Source organism: Calidris pugnax, unplaced genomic scaffold, assembly GCF_001431845.1.
Source record: "Calidris pugnax isolate Ruff unplaced genomic scaffold, ASM143184v1 scaffold211, whole genome shotgun sequence".
Lineage (NCBI taxonomy): Eukaryota > Metazoa > Chordata > Aves > Charadriiformes > Scolopacidae > Calidris > Calidris pugnax.
In genome coordinates, this window is record NW_015091083.1 from 3,412,550 (window position 1) to 3,434,100 (window position 21,551).

A 21,551-nucleotide genomic window follows, 5' to 3' on the forward strand; every position below is an offset into this window, starting at 1 on the left:
CCCCCCCCCCCCCCGCCCCCCGCCTTTTTCAATGGTAAGATAGGATTGAGAAAGACAGAATAAGGAGAAAGGTACAATATCTGAAATCTAACCAAGTGTTTACATCTTCCTTTAATCATGTTTGTCAATATATATCTGATGATACATCTGACTGTTTTCACTACAAAAAGGAAAAAATGGTAGATTACTGTTAAATGTTGTTCACTGAGTATAGTTTTCATTTGTATCTTCTGTTTGTCCCCTTCTTATGCTTTATCTCCTGTATTGTTATAATATAAAAGTTTCAACAGAACCATTGCCTTGATCATCCAGTTTGAAAAGATCTTTCAAATATTTTATATTTTTTTCCAAAGCTACACTAAAAATTAGAATATTCCATATTAGAAATGATACATAACAGCTTTTCTGGTTGGTATTTTCTTAATGTTGTTTTCTACTACATATTATATAAAAAAGTAATGCCTCTCAACTACTATATGAATAATCTGTGTTGTGTGAATTTGTTGTTTGTGTTTGGTTTTTTTTATGAAAGCTGTGAGCTTGTAACCACAGTAGAGAGTAATGTGTTGTGTGTATATATTTTTGTAAGTTCTGGCCAGGATATCCAAGGAACAAGCGTGGTGGCAAATCTTCCAGTCCTGATGCGACAGAATCCTGCAGAAACACTTCGTCGGGTTTTACCAAAAATCAGAGTAAGTTGTGTGTAATAAGTTTGACTGTATCTTTTTCTGCCAGTATAAGTATTTCAACAGAGGCAAAACGTCCCACTTTTATTGCAAACTCACTCTCTAGGAGAGCTACGTCCAGTAGATCTTCTATGTTAATTCACTGAATTTACAAAGTATTGCAGGTATTAATATTTTTTGAAAAATGTTACAATAGGAAAAGAAAGCAGAATTAATACTATTGATGTATTCTAAAGATTTACCAGTGTTTTGACAACTTCTTGAGAACTCTTTTTGAGGACCAGCCAGTCATTTTGACATTCTCAATCTCCTTCCATGCAAACATTTAGATTTTCATGCTGGTATCCAGGAAAGTATACTTTGCTTTTAGCTGTCTGAAGTTTCACGTGCAGCCCTCCACATTTTAGAAACTGCTAGCTGTGGTAGATGCATGCTGGCCGTGTAATGTTATATAGTCATTTTATATATAGATGTGTTTGTATAAAGGATATTTGCATTGCTTAATCTGAATGTTTGATCTTAAAGGTCTTTTCCAACCTAAACGATCTGTGATTTAACCTGGAGAAGTCTCAGGGGAGACCTTTTGTGGCCTTTCAATACTTGAAGGGGGCTTATTAAGAAACATGGGGACAAACAGCCCCTCTTTAGCAGGGCCTGTTGCAATAAGTCAAGGGGTAATGGCTTTAAGCTAAAAGAGGGAAGATTTAGACTAGATATAAGTAAGAACTTTTTTATGCTGAGGGTGATGAAACACTGGCCAAGGTTGCCCAGAGAGGTGGTAGATGCCCCATCCCTGGAAGCATTCCAGGTCAGGTTGGATAAGACTCTGAGCAACCTGATCTAGTTGAAGATGTCCCTGCTGGTTGCAGGGAGAGTTGGACTAGATGGCCTTTAAAGGTCCCTTCCAACCTAAACTATTCTATGATTATATGATTTTAAGGAAGATAAATATCTATGTATTTCCACTCTCCCCCAGGTATGACTCCTTGCCTAGAAGAAGTGAAAAAGTTCCTTTAAGGTGTGGTTTAAGGAGCAGCTTCAGCCAAATAGGAACAAACTGCATCATAAACAAAAATGCAAAGCCTAATAACTCTAAAGCTGAATAACTCTGCTACATAAGGCTACAACAGGAATTAAGACTTTAGAGTGGTTTTCAGTGATTTCTAAATGCTACCAGCTGAGTGGAAAATGCATTGGTTTTGGCTAGCAAAATATCTGAAAGTTTACTTTGGTAACAGCAAATTTTTGAGAGGTTTTTTAATTAGATCAGTGTATTGTCAGTCTTCTACTGATGCCATTGACAGTTTTTATGGGATTAAATCAAAGTTCTGATTTAGAACAGTCTCTGGCTTGGTCTCATCCAATTTATCATTTTGATATAAACCTGGTTCTAATTTATACAAATTGTCAGCGGAATGAATGTTGTGTGTGTTAGTAGCTGTTTGACTGTAGTAGGTGTTTGAAAGTATATGCTCTCTCTGGGAAAAGAGGTAAAAATAACAAGGGTTTCTTGTAGAAATTTTATTTTCCAAGCATTGAATTGTGTTCATAATTTAATGGACTGACTCAGTTTCCCTATACATTTTTAGAGATACATCTGACATTTTTCGGTACTGTGGTTCAGTCATGATTTTACTAGGCTGCTTCATAGAATTTACTGTTTTTTCCCCCCAATTTAAAATTCGTTCCCTTTTTAACACAATTTCCCAACACAAATGTTGTTTTCTTGTTGCAAGCAACTAATGCTTAAGAAGAGTACTTAGATCCCTTACTTCAAAGAAAGAGTAACTGGTTACTGATTCAAGCTAAACATGAATTTGATGATCTAAAATGAGCTAAGGTTAAAACAGATAGAGGAAGAAATAAATTGAAGGAATGTTCTAGCTGGATAAATTACAAATTTTTATTTCATTTGTGAGAAACTGATCAACCTGGTTACTTTTATAAATAACTATAGAAAAGGATATGTGCAAATTGCTTATCATTGCTTAAAATCTAATTAAGTTAAAATGATATCAAAGACACTTTATATATTTAACCTAAGTGAGGTTTAGGTCTGAGATGTGCGAAATTAAACAGACAATACATCAATAAATATGCCAGATCTAAGTAATGATTTAATTGGGTATCAGTATTTTGGTTATACTAATAAAAAAAAATACGTTGTATATCATTTAGATGTTAAAATAGGCTTGAGATTATAAAATATATTTTTAAATTCTGTAATTAAAATGAAGTGGCATCCTTGTATGGATTCTTTTTCATAGAGATCCCCACTCTCTGGATTTCTGCATGCACCTCCTCATGAACCTTGGAAGTTATTGAAATGCGGATTTAGGGAAAGCTAAGACATTCTCAGCATTTCTTGTTGTGCACCAAATGGCTCCTTACAAAAGATAGTACTATTTTCCCTGTTTTCCATCCTTGGGCACTGCCTGCAGACACAGTGGAGGGAGATTGCAGGTGTCTATCTGATTGCCTAATAAGAGATTCTTCCAAATGCTGTGATTGCAGAAAACTATGGCTACTCTTGTTGAAGCGTGTATATCAGCTCTTATTTGACACTGTCTGATTAGTTCCAAACTCATTTTCACAGTTACTTATTTTCTTAATATATCCATCTCCCCTTGAAAACTTTTCTTTTTCCTAGTTGATTTTATAGTATAAGAAGAGGTGGGGTGACTTTCACCCTGTCTTATACGTAACACTGATTTTAAGGTCCATTCTCATTGTATCTTTGAGCTTCTGTAATCTCCATTATTTCTGTGTCTTTCTAGTCTTAAATGAAGATTTCTGTCATATCAACGCACTTACTAAAATGATTGACTATGTTTCTGCTTGCAGCATTCTTTCAAGAGAATTCTGTTGCTGCGGGACATAAAGTGCATTAAAGTAGAGGTGATTTAGAACCTGCTAATGCCCATTGAATGCGCTTGTCTGAATAAGACAGAAAAGCTTTTTCCTCCAGGGGGAGAATCTGGGGAGGATCCATGCATAGAAAAATACATTACTTTCTAAATAAATAAATTTATATTAAGTAACTCTAACTCACTCGAGTTGAGTGAAATTGGAATGAGGAGACCCATACATTTTCAAGGGTGGAACTGTACCGTTCTGAGTGCAAACTGCAGCGCAGGCAGGTGTGTAAGCAATCTAGAAATTTACATTTCAATGTCTCCCGAGGTCCATGAGGAGGCACATCCAGAGAATGTGTTCTCACACATGATTATCCAGAGTTGTGTGAATCTGTGGAGGAGACTGTTTGGAAAGTTTATTTGATGGTAAGTAACCCTGTTTGCATTGCGTACAAAGTGAATACATACATAAAATTGAATTCAGCTCCGTTATGTTCTGGTCTGCAGCGGTGTCTTAGCATCTGCAGTGTGTAGATAGTTCTTTTGATTATTTTGGGGATGTCTTTTGAACAAATGTACGTCAAAATCCCAGAACAGTGTGCATGGGTATTCTGATCCCAGAAAGTTTCAAATTAAAAAACTGGTAGGTGTCCTTATTCTTGGCTGTGGTAGTAACAATGGAGGAACAAGGACAGAGACAGGCTGTGGAGATAACAAGAGGGTGGTTTACGTGGCTATTGAATATTTTATCACACTTGGATTGGTAAAATGTGTAATGCTGTTTCTTTTTTTCAATGGGGGGAACAGGGACCCAGTGAATGCTGTTACACATAAACATGGCTGTAAACCGAGACAGCTGTTGAGGGAATAAGTAATGATTCTCTTTGAAATCAGATAAACTAAAAGTTATACTTTTGCACATAAAAACTGGTTGACATTTGTGTAGTGAAAACTTCTTGTTCTTTGAAGTAAGCGAAGTCTGCTAAATAATTTCTCAGATGTTCTCATGAAAACTTCTTGTTCTTTTACTTTGAAGTAAGCAAAGTCTGCTAAATAATTTCTCAGATGTTCTCTGCAAACTATATTTTCTCAATAAAATTCCTCTACTATGCAATAATGATGTGCATAATGGATCTTTTCTCAATCTGGTCTAGGCTGATTTTTTTAAAAAAAATAAAATATCAGCTTATTTTTGATATGTGAAAATACTGTTCATCTCAAACACTTTTAAAAAAAGAAACAAATCCACATATACAAAAGTATTTTCTCAATAAAATTCCTCTACTATGTAATACTTATGTGCATAATGGATCTTTTCTCAATCTGGTCTAGGCTGATTTAAAAAAAAATAAAAATATCAGCTTATTGTTGATTTTTGATATGTGATGTGAGAAAATACTGTTCATCTCAAACACTTTTAAAAAAAGAAACAAATCCACATATACAAAATGTTAAATAGGAAGTATGGGCTTTAAACTCTGTGCTTCTGTGAATTTGGAATAATTTGTAAAATGGGTGTGATCCTTTAGTAGTAGAATAATGAACTTTAGAGAGATACATTTAGAGAAGTAAACAAATGGAAGGTTCACCTAGCTGTTATACGTGTACATACTTACAATGAATGCTGTGTAAGTATCCTGCAAGCTCTTTGGCGTGTACATAAATCTGAAATCTAAATTTCCTTTTTGTTTCATTCAAAAAATTTAGTAGTATTGAATTCCCATATTATCTTCATTTAACTTTAGGCTTTTAAATACAGCCTAATTAGTTATATTCCTATGCGTTAAAACTAAGTACTAGAAAATGCTGAGTTACCTAGATAAATATTCTAGTGCATCCTGCTTTATTCTTAAGACTATATATATATATATATATATACACACACGTATTTTCATTTATGTTCCATGTCAGTTGGCAAGGGATGAAGTTTAAATTGCCTTCTGCTATTTTAGTATGTCTGACTGAATGAATGAAACATTTCTTTTTAATTCATGTAGATTTAGAGCAGAATTGAAATTGTTGGCTGGTCTGTTTTTACCTCTCATTTTGTAAATTCAAAAAATCCATACATATGCATTGATGAAATGGAAAGTAAAAAAAATATTATAACCAACTATTTTTCTTAAAATGTTCATGCTATAATATGAAAGATTTGAATGTCTCCAGATAATTGTTGTTAAGAGAAAATAATTTTGTAGCTTACCCAGGTTGTTGTGCATTTGCACTTAAAAGTGAATGTAAAATTTAAATGTTCTTCCAGTTCATTTCTGCCTCATGCTCTAAATTCATAGAATTTGTTAATTTTACAGGAGGTGCTGCACGTTGCAGGAGTGGAAATGCAGTTAACAGCTGCTGTTTCGTTTTTGACTGTTCTGCAAGAAGAGTCGGTGTCCATTCATACCTACTCCCACTCCTTCCTACACATCATTCTCCAGAACCTGGAACACAGAGATGCAGGTCAGGGCTGTAGAATTATGCTGATGATTGATTACTTCTGTATTTTCTGTATGTTTCCTTCCATAGTGACCATGCAATACTGTGTAAAGCAGTGAATGCAATCACTGTAACGTTGTTTCTAGACTTGCACGAACGACAAGATTTTTTCATGCTAACCACTTAACATACTGATATTTAATATAATTCAGATTGAAGCAAACAAAACCACTTTCTCTGAAGGACTAAATCCCGAAGTTGTTACTGAGTGCCAGCTGCTACTGAAGTAGTGGAATTTTGTGGCTGGGAAAATGGAGGGAGGATGGTTGACATTTCTGCTGTGATGTTTAGTTTTTCTTAACTTCTTTGACACTCTTTGTAATATACAAAGAGAAAATATGGCCTCTTGTAAAACTAGAAAGTTTTGGTGGGCGTAAGAAAAGGGTATGCTTCTAAATGAGCAAAATCATCTTTTCAAAACAAACAGGTTAATTATTATTTTTTGTATGGGAATTGAAAAGATAAAAGAAATGGGGACAGAATTTGCTTCTCACCTATCTTACCTTGTAGTTTGAAGTCTTGAATGTTAATTTAGTGGCTTTTAGATACATAGCTCCTTGAAGAGGTGCATGTAAAAAGTGAGAATTGTTTTTGTAAAACTGATGTGTGTTTTGTTATACTTGTTACATGTACAACTTCACGTAGAACCCATTTCTTTCTAACAGGTGTCAGCAATGCATGGCTAGAAACTCTTCTTTCTGTAATAGAAGCTTTACCAAAGGAGACTATCAGACACGAGGTAATAATATTCTCCCACTTATGCTAACAACAGATTAATAATATTTTGTAAGATTGTAGTTCCCTGAAACTCTCATTCACTTCAGTAAGATTTGTGGCAGTTTTATGCCTGTGAAGGCAGTGATGCTGGTAGAACATACTGTATGAGAGGAATGCATTAAAGAGCGAGACAGGAAGGTAATTTTAAAAATTTAGTGTTCTTAAGCAAATAAAGACTGTTTACTGTAACACTTCCACTGCATTTAATATTTACAATAACTTGTTTTCATGTATCCTGTTTTGGTTTACAGAATAGTATCTGTGTCTTCATGAAGAAACTACATTTTGTTTGTTACTGGTCTAATATCCTGATTTCTGCTAAATGGGACTGAATGCTAGAGATCCATTTCATTGTATATTTCAGTTGTTCTTGATGTACCAAAACCTGAATGCCCTGCAAACACTCTTAATTTTTCACTGTGTAGTTCGAGAAAGAGGAAGGAAATCTACAACAAAGTCACAATGTCCCTCCCCTTTACTCAGTTAATTTATTCAGTTTTGTTTTAAGTATTCGTATTTCATTTTTAAGTTTAAAAGCTTTGGAATAGGCATATTCTACTGTGCTGTAATTTAAAACAATATGGGGATTTAAATGTATCATTGCTTTTGTAGTATAAAAAATGCTCATTAAAATTAGCGGGCAATTGAAATCCAGTACTGTTTACAAAATAAACTTCTAAGGGGTGAAAAGTTAGGTTGGGGGAAAAAAAAGGATAATTTATTCTAGTCACGTCCAAAATCTAATTTTAAAGATAACATTTAAGCAAAATGGAGTTTGGAGACCCCTGATTGCAGGAACACATTGGTAAGTTTCCACAAAAATTTGCAGGAACACATTTGTAAGTTTCCACAAAAATTTGCTTTGGGATGATCACAAGTGATAAAGCAGTGTTGATTCAGCAGCTGTACTGAAACCTGATTCTGAGAAGGCGCCTTTTATGTTACTTGAAGGATCTTTCTATCAGAAAGCTTGAAATATTCTAGCTATTATTTTTTTATTATTTTTGTAAGTAAAAATCACAGGACAATCATAGATTCCCAGGACATAAGGAAAGGTGTGTGTCTCAGAGCAAAGCTCAGCCTAACCCAGAAGGGTTGGGGAGAGATGGTGTCTGGGTCAGTAACTGGAGTTAGTATTACTAGATGTGGTGTGTTTGCTGTTATGGTTCAAAAACCAATTAAGTAATGTACAGTTTTGTAGGTAACGAATGATATGTTGCTTTGTGCAGTGTTGTAATTAGAAGCAGTTAGAAGCATACCTTATGTACAAATTCTAGTCTGGATGATCTAGTTCTCCTTACAGTGGTAAGATTCTGTCACCTCAAAATTTCAACAGAGAAAAACGCTTTCAGAATTTTGCTGGACTTTCCTTCTCTGTATATTATGCTTTTGTGGAGCTCTGCAGAAGACATTGAATGAGGGACTGTAGCAGACACAGGAGATGCATCTCTGCAATATGCCTCTTGCCTGGCACCTAGATCTCTGTGATTCTTTCTGGGCAAAAAAATAATATATCTAAATATGGGGTTCTGCAGATCTGCCTTTCTGGCACCATAGAGGTGATCCAACAAATGGCAGCAGAGCTCCAATAAAGATGCAGGTTTTCTGCATCTGTATGGAAACAAAACCTCTTCCCTACAGATTTGCAAAGTATGTGTAATTGAGAGGGATCATTGCCTCAAAACTTTACACCAAAAGAAGTGTTTCCTGAGAAAATTTACGAGAAGGAACTTAAGAGAGGCTTCCTTTTCCTTTCTCTGCATGATTTTTTTTCTTGTGCAGGAACACATGTAACAACTTCTGTGAAAATTACCAGCTAATAGCTATAATAATTCATATACAACTCAGTCTCAAAATAAAGACACAAGTAGACAAATATAAACCTGTGGCTGTGTTGTTAATCATAAACTGCTATTTGGGCCAAGATATGAGTTTAATATGGTATAAGTAGCACTGAATATTAAATATGGGTTTCCAATAGACACTTAATGTACACAGGCATCATTAGTGTTAGTACTGATTAATTCCTTGAAAAGGATAGATGACATTTGGGATATGTTTTCCTAGATTTTTTAAGAGGAGGAATATGTTATTTAGTGCTCACATTTCTTCTGTTCTTATTTCTTCTTTTTTCTTTCATATAGATCCTGAATCCACTTGTTTCCAAAGCACAGCTTTCTCAAACACTTCAGTCCCGCTTAGTTAGTTGTAAAATCATGGGAAAATTAGCTAATAAATTTGAAGCTCATATGTAAGTAGACTGTACGTATATTTTTCATTTCACAGTATACACCAGTATTTCTTTGTTAGTTGGCAAAAATTACTACAAGAAAAGTAGACTTTATTACAAAAAATAAATGCTTTATTTTTACAGATCCCTTTATCTGGATTTTAATTATTCATAAAAACATGTACGTTATGTAACTAGCATACTCAGACTCGCTGATATTCATCAGTTTATAACCAGTTTGTATGTTCTTCCACAGGTTCAAATGGGTACTGATTTCATGCCATTCTTCCCTATTGTTTTTTGTACTAGGAAATAAGCCAAACAGTGGATTTCTCTGCAATTTACAGGCACAACTTCATCACTGTAGAATTTCTTGTCATAAAGAAACAAATCCCATTCCTAACATTCTAGTGTCTAACCCAATTTAACATGTGGATATTTTTTTTCAATCCCTGATTATATGGAAATGTATCAGGAGCCACTATTGTTGCCTGATGTTGTCCAGCTCTTAGATTCAGTGTCTGTGGCTGGGAAGCGATGGTGAAAGGAAATCTAAATAATTTACCTGCCCAAAGCAGTTGGTATGGTGCTTGGTGCATTCTTATCCAGTATTATCATAGTAGGACCATTTAACAAACACATTTCCTATCCAGGCAATCGGATACATGGGATTTTGCGTTACAAAAGAAATCCATTGAGGGCTACTAAATGCACAGAAATCATGCCTAGCTCAGGAAGTCCTCTTTAATAATGATTTAATAATGATTTCGGTCTGCTTCAATTAGCTTTAAAAAATTTGCCACTAGAAGTAATATATGGGTAAAATTTGAGTGTTACAGAGAGGATTTGATATATTCTTGTTCTGTGTATTAATAAAAAAATTTTACATTTTTAGTATTAAAAGAGAGATTCTTCCATTGGTAAAATCACTGTGCCATGACGTGGAATATGAAGTTAGAGCTTGTATGTGTCGGCAGCTGGAACATATAGCTCAAGGAATAGGGTGAGTACAATTTGCATAACTGCTTCTGAATGCAAAATCTCTCTCTAAAATATTTAATGGTAACCTAAAAACTCCTTTTAAGATCTCTAACTTAATTCATGCATACTCAGTAGTGAATTTGGAGTGTACAGATGTGTTCTTAGGAGTTGGCTGTTGGCAGTTGGCTCTTTTCCATTTTCAGATTTTTATTTCTCTCTGATAGTAAAATTGCTGAAGCATACAAACAACACTGTTTTGTAAATGATGAGTTAATCTATAGCTTCTTGAAATCGTCTCAATTATTCATTGATGTCATTGGGCTTATTTAAAAATGGAAGAGGATTATGGCAAGTATTAGCAGTTTTTAATAATTACTGTGCAGTTTTTTGTGAAAGGATGCTAAATGTGTTTTGTAAGCAAATTTCAGTTCAGTCACAGCTTTTACTCTTAAACCTTCAATATTGCACATACAGGAATAGAAGAAGTCTGGAACTTTTATTTTAATAACTAAAACATGTTAACTACCCACACAGGATTTGTCTCTGGGTGAATAAATATTTTAAAATTCCAGGTCTGTCTGCCTGTTATTGTGTCAGGAAGGAAAAAAACCAGTAATTTCTCTTACAGACTTGAAGAAAATATCAAGTAAGGTTCCCTGTCCTGTGTTACACAGCTGGGATAGATTAGATCTTGAGAGTCCCTCTGGCTTTTGAAATTGTGAATTTATAAGCAAATTCAAGGATGAGGCTGAAAGTGAAATGTAATTTGAAATATGTGGTAAATGCGCACTTCAGTTTGTTAGTAGTGGTGCTTGTGGAAAAGACACTTTCCTGTGGCTGTGGAATGATTGATTTTTTTACAATGGAGAATTATATTGTGGTTTAGATTCTGAGTTATTTAAAAAAAAAAACCAACAAAACAACAAAAACCAAACAAAACCAAACCACCAGAAATTCCTGAAGCAATGTGATTTACCTCAGCCATGGAATACTGGGAAAGTGTATGTTAAGACAGTGTTTTAGTTTACTCAGGTATAGGGAATGAATATTCACAGCAAGAACTAAGCATTCCTGCCGTGTACTTAATTTAACTTTGCTTTGTTAAGGTCATAGAGGATAGTAGTTTATAGATCCCTGGATAAACTTGTCTTTATTGCATACAAAATAATTTTATATGTGTGCTTTAGACACCTGTTCTGCAAAGTCCTTGTCCTTCCAAAGTTCAAAGGATGTGAATAATGTGAAAACACAGTATTACTCATCTCAGTAAAGTTACTCATTTGTTTTTGTACTTTATTTTCTTTTATAACAAAACGTAGGTTAGCATGCTAACTCATTTTATCATTTTCTGTATTGAATGGCTTTGCCTTTAGAAGAACTTGTGATTACAGAAAAGAAAGGTAGTATTTGTCAATACTGTTGATATTTGTAAAACTAGAACAATTTTACTAAATGGAATTAATGAATAACTTGAGGTTACTTTTATTTTTACTGTGTGCATGTATCTCATGCATCTTTATGTATCTTAAAATTGAATTCTCTTTAATGGAAGATTAAAGATGAGTGAAAGAGAGGGTTTTGTTTACCTTTGGGGAGTGAATAATTGTTGGTTTCTTTATAACTACCAAGTTTTGAAGGGAGGGACAGTTCTAAGTGTCATAGTAGTTTAAATATTTTTCATGTCACCAAAATGGAAATCCACAGAAACATATTTGCAAAGCATTTCTTTCCCACCCCCCCATGATTTTTGATCTTGATTTAGGCTGTTGTCTGACCCTTTTTTCTCCTGCTTCCCTATGTTCTTGTCTACCTCAATCACTTTCCTTCCTCTTTTCTCATTTGTTATTGCTTAATCCCATGAGATTTTTGGTGTCTTATCTGAGATGCCATCTGCATTACCATGGATCCATCTGACCTTCTCAGTTATCTTCTGCCATAGTAAAGAGCTGAGAAGTAATCATATGAATTTCGCTTTCAGAATTATTATTTGTATCACAAAATACAGCAAAAGTTTTTTTTTTTTTTAAAATAGTGTATGTTATTCTGAGTAAAATAACTCATATCTAGGGTATGCGTATAGTTAGAGAATATTCCATTCACATATTAGTGAGACATTTTTTTATGTTTTAAAAATGTACAGCTGCACAGATTTCCTTGCCTTGTGACTCAGTCTATTGAGAAACAGAAAATCATTTTGTTTTGGTGGTAGCCTCTAGGAAGCACTCACTGTCTGTGTGAATCTGTGTGAATTTGCTTTCAGATGTTTTCTTTTACATTTAAGATAGGTAGATGCACATCCAGGTGTTCAAATAAGAATTAAACATGTGCATTTAGTTCTCACTCCTCGAAATGCTGTTTAACTTCAATGTATACTTAGCAGTGTGAAAGAAGAAGCAAAAAAGTTGTTTTCATTTGTAACAAGGTGGCTATGTCTTATACTAATAAGTCACCATTTTGGAAAGGAAATAAAATTTTCTTCATTCTTTTTAGTGTCTAAACTAAATTGCATTTATTATACCTAGGAGCTGAATGTCTTAGAACAGGATAGGTGTTACGCAGTGGCAAATGGCAGTATTACTGGCAGTTTACTCAGCCTTAGAATAGTGGTTTAATGGGGCTATATACATAGTTATCAACTAATGGTCCACTCTGTATATTTTTCTTTAATTCTTTCCTCCCCAACTTTTAGCATTAAAGTATCTATATACACTGTTCTGTCTGTGAGGTTTTTACCAAGTCCCTTCCCAATGTTTTAGATGCTTTAATCTTTAATCTCATAAAAAATGGTGAACTGTTGGTATTTTTGCTATGTAAACTGTTGCAGTCTTTCATGTTGAGGAAGAATTGCTAGTAGGAAAATAAACACAATTAAATAAATAGAAATAAGCACATTTTTAGTTAAATGTTGAAGGCATAATGTGGCAACAGTCCCAATGCTTATTTTTACTATTTAAGGTTGTTACCACTCAATGATATCATGTCATTTTCTCATAATTTTATATGAATGATTAATCGTCTTTTTGGAATAATACTGTTAAGCTACATCTTGATTTGCTGGTAACAATTATAAACTCTGTAAGGTTTGGAACTCATTGATGATGATTATAAACATTGGAAAGTATTATTGTTCATATCGATTTACAAAACGGAAGGCTGTTACTTGTTTAGTGTAATTGGAAAGGGTATTTTGGGCATTTTTATTTCAGTTAAAATCTGGCAACCTGGAAGTTGTGATTAGTTCTGTATTAAAGAATGCAATTGAATTCAGACTCTAAACTTTTCGTACACAGTTGCTCAAAGTCTTAAACATAGCTTTGATTTTGTCATCTTGTTTAGTGCTTACATAGTATAATTTTATCAGTGTTTCCCTGCAGTTTAATGTTTTGTGCAGTATAAACATTGAGGGATACAGCCTTGGCTATTATAAATTGCTGAGGTCCCATCCTTGAGATGTGGTGCTTACAACAGCTTTCACTAATTGATGAGCAAACCAAGAGCTCGTACACGTGAACAGAACAAAGTGGGCTTCTTAACTCAAATGCAGACAGATTCAAACACTAGAATATAAATAAAAATTAAAAAAAAAAAGCATGACTGAAATAAAAAGTGGAAATACTGGGTATGTCTTCCTAGTTCTTGTTAATAGTCAGACTGTAATCTCGTAAAGCAATCAAGAATCAGTTATTCACTGGAACATGGGAAATATGGATGGTATTTTTTACATAAACTATACTTTTACTCCAAGAGGTGAATCTCTTTTCATTTTGCTTATGCCAGCCACCTTACTGCGCATGTTTCTGTGTCAAGAGTATTTCACTCCTCCTTAGTCACCTCTCTGATTAAACTCTAATTTCTAAGTCAATCCCCAATACAGCAATCTGCTGCCAATGTATAGATTCAAGTTGTCAGGACTGTCACGCACAGACAGTGCTAGTAATTACCAGGGCAAAAAGAGACAAGCAGAACCCTTTCTTCACTACTTTAAAACAAGCCTAAAAGCTACTGTTTGGACTAGTTGGGAAACTGCATTTTCTCTGAGCAGTAGTTGCTTACCCTCTGCAAAGGAGGCTTATCTTTGAAGCTTAAGATTTCCTGACACTTCAATCCAACATGACTCATATTTAATAATTTTTGGCTTTGGGCCATTGCATTGAGCGTTTTCTGCATCTTTCATCAGAAGAGTTTTCTTAGTGAGACAGCAAAGTAGCTGGACTCCTTTGAGTCTTTTCAGACTGCATTTTCTCTGATTTATTTTGAGCTAGTTTGAATGCTTTTTTAGTGATGAAGTTTCACATTTTAAACTTGCACCTTTTTTTGGCTGACAAAGAAAAAGGTCCTGAGGTTGACTGGAGGTTTTTATTTAATTTTCATTTCCTTACAACTTTGTCAAATTTTCCTTCCTGACTACACAAAAAATATCTCAATGAGTATTTAAAGGAAGAATTCTGTTTTGCTGTGGCAATATTGTTTCATTGTATGTTTTCTCTTGACTGCTTGCCTCACGTTGCAGGACAGAACTAACAAAAACTGTGGTGCTTCCTGAGTTAGTGGAGCTGGCAAGAGATGAGAGCAGCAGCGTGCGCCTCGCAGCTTTTGAGACGTTAGTGAATCTGCTCGATATGTTTGATGCAGGTAAGAATTTAACTTACTCGCCCAGTTCTTAGTCCTTTAACGCATCTTAGAAATGTATGTAAGTGTTTTTGGTTCTGTCTGCGTTCTTCAGACGTTTCTGATTTTATTTTGTTTATTGTTTTATCCTTTATGTATTTCATGTCTTGCAGTGTTTTATACACAGTAAGTTTTAAGGAAAGTGAACCAGTTGTCCCTCAAATCAGCTATCTTATTCAAAGTTTCTGATGGAAAGTGGCTAAATGGAATGAGTAAAATTACTGTATAAATGATAAGAATATTGGGTTATTAATATTTACTTAATGCTATCAATACACAGAATACAAAATGTTAGCTCAACAAATACATTTGCTAGTGCTTTTTTGCTATTAAATAGTTCTTGCCTTTTAACTGGAGTAAAGCTAGTCCTACCTACAGGCTGCAGCCTGCCTTCTGAGCTGAAGAACCTAGACTGGGGCAGTGATATGATATTTGTGTGTGTATCAGTAAACCTTGCAGATTTTAACATCTAGTTATATATATCAAATACATTTGTAAATTTTGGAACAGAAAAAAATTCTTCATGTCCCATGAACTGCAGTGTGCACAACTGATTAGTTTTAGAGGTACTAGGCATCAGCAATTGCTATTTAAATCCCTTTGAACTGGTGACGAAATGGCCCTGAAAGCTTTCTTTTTTGTAATGAGAAAGCACGTGTATTTTATAAAGCTTTTCTGTATTTAAGGCAGAAAATGTAAATGCTTGTGTTTTTCTCAGTGCTCCATATCTTTCCCCTGATCAGGATGCATATTTCATGTTTCTCCAGGTGTAGGGGTGAGTGTCTGTGTCTTCATCTGAGGAAGGATAAATTCTGTGTTGTATCTGTTTCTTTTGGCATAGAAGTGATGGGTTGCCTCCACATGTGGCTCTCGGGTTCTCATCACAAGTTCAGTTTGGCATTGATTAGGGCAAACTTTCAGGAGAGCTGTTGTGAGCACTCCAGTATAGGGAGACATTCAGGGGATCTTCTGTGCCTTGTCCCCCAGATAGCTATGCTCTCTAGATTTTTTTTCAGGGGGATGTAGAAGACAATAACAGCCAGCTTTTCTGGCTCTGTATCACTTCTGCTATGTTGTTTTGGTTTTTTTACAACTGGAAATGTGCAAAGCAGCAAAGTACATGATAGTGTATATGAAAAAAATTATATTGTTGATTACTGTTCATTATTTGCTGCTTTTATACTCTTTATACTGTATTTTTCCAAACTTTTCAGTTGTTTATCTTCATTAGCAACTCAGTATTTTGCACCACATTTCCCACTCCCATCTTACTGACTCTAATACTCCTTCCTGATACATAAGTGAGGAGCAAATATTCATAGGAACTGAGTGATGAGTTACTAAAATACATGATTGCATATAAGCCATATGGGAGGAGTACATAAAGAAAGAAGGTAGTTTTGGGGAGAATACCTAATTGGACTTTTTAGCAGTTAGTGCTTATATCAGTAAGTAAAAAAAAAATAAAAATATCAGCTTATTGTTGATTTTTGATATGTGATGTGAGAAAATACTGTTCATCTCAAACACTTTTAAAAAAAGAAACAAATCCACATATACAAAATGTTAAATAGGAAGTATGGGCTTTAAACTCTGTGCTTCTGTGAATTTGGAATAATTTGTAAAATGGGTGTGATCCTTTAGTAGTAGAATAATGAACTTTAGAGAGATACATTTAGAGAAGTAAACAAATGGAAGGTTCACCTAGCTGTTATACGTGTACATACTTACAATGAATGCTGTGTAAGTATCCTGCAAGCTCTTTGGCGTGTACATAAATCTGAAATCTAAATTTCCTTTTTGTTTCATTCAAAAAATTTAGTAGTATTGAATTCCCATATTATCTTCATTTAACTTTAGGCTTTTAAATACAGCCTAATTAGTTATATTCCTATGCGTTAAAACTAAGTACTAGAAAATGCTGAGTTACCTAGATAAATATTCTAGTGCATCCTGCTTTATTCTTAAGACTATATATATATATATATATATACACACACGTATTTTCATTTATGTTCCATGTCAGTTGGCAAGGGATGAAGTTTAAATTGCCTTCTGCTATTTTAGTATGTCTGACTGAATGAATGAAACATTTCTTTTTAATTCATGTAGATTTAGAGCAGAATTGAAATTGTTGGCTGGTCTGTTTTTACCTCTCATTTTGTAAATTCAAAAAATCCATACATATGCATTGATGAAATGGAAAGTAAAAAAAATATTATAACCAACTATTTTTCTTAAAATGTTCATGCTATAATATGAAAGATTTGAATGTCTCCAGATAATTGTTGTTAAGAGAAAATAATTTTGTAGCTTACCCAGGTTGTTGTGCATTTGCACTTAAAAGTGAATGTAAAATTTAAATGTTCTTCCAGTTCATTTCTGCCTCATGCTCTAAATTCATAGAATTTGTTAATTTTACAGGAGGTGCTGCACGTTGCAGGAGTGGAAATGCAGTTAACAGCTGCTGTTTCGTTTTTGACTGTTCTGCAAGAAGAGTCGGTGTCCATTCATACCTACTCCCACTCCTTCCTACACATCATTCTCCAGAACCTGGAACACAGAGATGCAGGTCAGGGCTGTAGAATTATGCTGATGATTGATTACTTCTGTATTTTCTGTATGTTTCCTTCCATAGTGACCATGCAATACTGTGTAAAGCAGTGAATGCAATCACTGTAACGTTGTTTCTAGACTTGCACGAACGACAAGATTTTTTCATGCTAACCACTTAACATACTGATATTTAATATAATTCAGATTGAAGCAAACAAAACCACTTTCTCTGAAGGACTAAATCCCGAAGTTGTTACTGAGTGCCAGCTGCTACTGAAGTAGTGGAATTTTGTGGCTGGGAAAATGGAGGGAGGATGGTTGACATTTCTGCTGTGATGTTTAGTTTTTCTTAACTTCTTTGACACTCTTTGTAATATACAAAGAGAAAATATGGCCTCTTGTAAAACTAGAAAGTTTTGGTGGGCGTAAGAAAAGGGTATGCTTCTAAATGAGCAAAATCATCTTTTCAAAACAAACAGGTTAATTATTATTTTTTGTATGGGAATTGAAAAGATAAAAGAAATGGGGACAGAATTTGCTTCTCACCTATCTTACCTTGTAGTTTGAAGTCTTGAATGTTAATTTAGTGGCTTTTAGATACATAGCTCCTTGAAGAGGTGCATGTAAAAAGTGAGAATTGTTTTTGTAAAACTGATGTGTGTTTTGTTATACTTGTTACATGTACAACTTCACGTAGAACCCATTTCTTTCTAACAGGTGTCAGCAATGCATGGCTAGAAACTCTTCTTTCTGTAATAGAAGCTTTACCAAAGGAGACTATCAGACACGAGGTAATAATATTCTCCCACTTATGCTAACAACAGATTAATAATATTTTGTAAGATTGTAGTTCCCTGAAACTCTCATTCACTTCAGTAAGATTTGTGGCAGTTTTATGCCTGTGAAGGCAGTGATGCTGGTAGAACATACTGTATGAGAGGAATGCATTAAAGAGCGAGACAGGAAGGTAATTTTAAAAATTTAGTGTTCTTAAGCAAATAAAGACTGTTTACTGTAACACTTCCACTGCATTTAATATTTACAATAACTTGTTTTCATGTATCCTGTTTTGGTTTACAGAATAGTATCTGTGTCTTCATGAAGAAACTACATTTTGTTTGTTACTGGTCTAATATCCTGATTTCTGCTAAATGGGACTGAATGCTAGAGATCCATTTCATTGTATATTTCAGTTGTTCTTGATGTACCAAAACCTGAATGCCCTGCAAACACTCTTAATTTTTCACTGTGTAGTTCGAGAAAGAGGAAGGAAATCTACAACAAAGTCACAATGTCCCTCCCCTTTACTCAGTTAATTTATTCAGTTTTGTTTTAAGTATTCGTATTTCATTTTTAAGTTTAAAAGCTTTGGAATAGGCATATTCTACTGTGCTGTAATTTAAAACAATATGGGGATTTAAATGTATCATTGCTTTTGTAGTATAAAAAATGCTCATTAAAATTAGCGGGCAATTGAAATCCAGTACTGTTTACAAAATAAACTTCTAAGGGGTGAAAAGTTAGGTTGGGGGAAAAAAAAGGATAATTTATTCTAGTCACGTCCAAAATCTAATTTTAAAGATAACATTTAAGCAAAATGGAGTTTGGAGACCCCTGATTGCAGGAACACATTGGTAAGTTTCCACAAAAATTTGCAGGAACACATTTGTAAGTTTCCACAAAAATTTGCTTTGGGATGATCACAAGTGATAAAGCAGTGTTGATTCAGCAGCTGTACTGAAACCTGATTCTGAGAAGGCGCCTTTTATGTTACTTGAAGGATCTTTCTATCAGAAAGCTTGAAATATTCTAGCTATTATTTTTTTATTATTTTTGTAAGTAAAAATCACAGGACAATCATAGATTCCCAGGACATAAGGAAAGGTGTGTGTCTCAGAGCAAAGCTCAGCCTAACCCAGAAGGGTTGGGGAGAGATGGTGTCTGGGTCAGTAACTGGAGTTAGTATTACTAGATGTGGTGTGTTTGCTGTTATGGTTCAAAAACCAATTAAGTAATGTACAGTTTTGTAGGTAACGAATGATATGTTGCTTTGTGCAGTGTTGTAATTAGAAGCAGTTAGAAGCATACCTTATGTACAAATTCTAGTCTGGATGATCTAGTTCTCCTTACAGTGGTAAGATTCTGTCACCTCAAAATTTCAACAGAGAAAAACGCTTTCAGAATTTTGCTGGACTTTCCTTCTCTGTATATTATGCTTTTGTGGAGCTCTGCAGAAGACATTGAATGAGGGACTGTAGCAGACACAGGAGATGCATCTCTGCAATATGCCTCTTGCCTGGCACCTAGATCTCTGTGATTCTTTCTGGGCAAAAAAATAATATATCTAAATATGGGGTTCTGCAGATCTGCCTTTCTGGCACCATAGAGGTGATCCAACAAATGGCAGCAGAGCTCCAATAAAGATGCAGGTTTTCTGCATCTGTATGGAAACAAAGCCTCTTCCCTACAGATTTGCAAAGTATGTGTAATTGAGAGGGATCATTGCCTCAAAACTTTACACCAAAAGAAGTGTTTCCTGAGAAAATTTACGAGAAGGAACTTAAGAGAGGCTTCCTTTTCCTTTCTCTGCATGATTTTTTTTCTTGTGCAGGAACACATGTAACAACTTCTGTGAAAATTACCAGCTAATAGCTATAATAATTCATATACAACTCAGTCTCAAAATAAAGACACAAGTAGACAAATATAAACCTGTGGCTGTGTTGTTAATCATAAACTGCTATTTGGGCCAAGATATGAGTTTAATATGGTATAAGTAGCACTGAATATTAAATATGGGTTTCCAATAGACACTTAATGTACACAGGCATCATTAGTGTTAGTACTGATTAATTCCTTGAAAAGGATAGATGACATTTGGGATATGTTTTCCTAGATTTTTTAAGAGGAGGAATATGTTATTTAGTGCTCACATTTCTTCTGTTCTTATTTCTTCTTTTTTCTTTCATATAGATCCTGAATCCACTTGTTTCCAAAGCACAGCTTTCTCAAACACTTCAGTCCCGCTTAGTTAGTTGTAAAATCATGGGAAAATTAGCTAATAAATTTGAAGCTCATATGTAAGTAGACTGTACGTATATTTTTCATTTCACAGTATACACCAGTATTTCTTTGTTAGTTGGCAAAAATTACTACAAGAAAAGTAGACTTTATTACAAAAAATAAATGCTTTATTTTTACAGATCCCTTTATCTGGATTTTAATTATTCATAAAAACATGTACGTTATGTAACTAGCATACTCAGACTCGCTGATATTCATCAGTTTATAACCAGTTTGTATGTTCTTCCACAGGTTCAAATGGGTACTGATTTCATGCCATTCTTCCCTATTGTTTTTTGTACTAGGAAATAAGCCAAACAGTGGATTTCTCTGCAATTTACAGGCACAACTTCATCACTGTAGAATTTCTTGTCATAAAGAAACAAATCCCATTCCTAACATTCTAGTGTCTAACCCAATTTAACATGTGGATATTTTTTTTCAATCCCTGATTATATGGAAATGTATCAGGAGCCACTATTGTTGCCTGATGTTGTCCAGCTCTTAGATTCAGTGTCTGTGGCTGGGAAGCGATGGTGAAAGGAAATCTAAATAATTTACCTGCCCAAAGCAGTTGGTATGGTGCTTGGTGCATTCTTATCCAGTATTATCATAGTAGGACCATTTAACAAACACATTTCCTATCCAGGCAATCGGATACATGGGATTTTGCGTTACAAAAGAAATCCATTGAGGGCTACTAAATGCACAGAAATCATGCCTAGCTCAGGAAGTCCTCTTTAATAATGATTTAATAATGATTTCGGTCTGCTTCAATTAGCTTTAAAAAATTTGCCACTAGAAGTAATATATGGGTAAAATTTGAGTGTTACAGAGAGGATTTGATATATTCTTGTTCTGTGTATTAATAAAAAAATTTTACATTTTTAGTATTAAAAGAGAGATTCTTCCATTGGTAAAATCACTGTGCCATGACGTGGAATATGAAGTTAGAGCTTGTATGTGTCGGCAGCTGGAACATATAGCTCAAGGAATAGGGTGAGTACAATTTGCATAACTGCTTCTGAATGCAAAATCTCTCTCTAAAATATTTAATGGTAACCTAAAAACTCCTTTTAAGATCTCTAACTTAATTCATGCATACTCAGTAGTGAATTTGGAGTGTACAGATGTGTTCTTAGGAGTTGGCTGTTGGCAGTTGGCTCTTTTCCATTTTCAGATTTTTATTTCTCTCTGATAGTAAAATTGCTGAAGCATACAAACAACACTGTTTTGTAAATG

The 21,551-nt window shown here is 34.5% G+C and overlaps 1 protein-coding gene across 4 annotated transcripts in view; it reads left to right on the forward strand.

The window, feature by feature from the left end:
* Positions 1–21,551, forward strand: part of PPP4R4 (protein phosphatase 4, regulatory subunit 4) — a 74,065-nt gene that overhangs the window by 22,244 nt on the left and 30,270 nt on the right. For 3 of the 4 annotated variants that reach the window (XM_014957649.1, XM_014957650.1, XM_014957651.1), the window contains exons 1-4: positions 17,120–17,262; positions 17,964–18,037; positions 20,220–20,326; positions 21,201–21,308. In XM_014957649.1, coding sequence (XP_014813135.1) covers positions 17,142–17,262; positions 17,964–18,037; positions 20,220–20,326; positions 21,201–21,308 — 410 coding nt within the window. In that variant the 5' untranslated portion in view covers positions 17,120–17,141. Of the gene's footprint in view, positions 1–589; positions 693–5,850; positions 5,999–6,699; positions 6,774–8,955; positions 9,063–9,936; positions 10,045–14,532; positions 14,655–17,119; positions 17,263–17,963; positions 18,038–20,219; positions 20,327–21,200; positions 21,309–21,551 lie in introns of those variants that run through there. The other variant, XM_014957652.1, reaches the window with a different exon arrangement.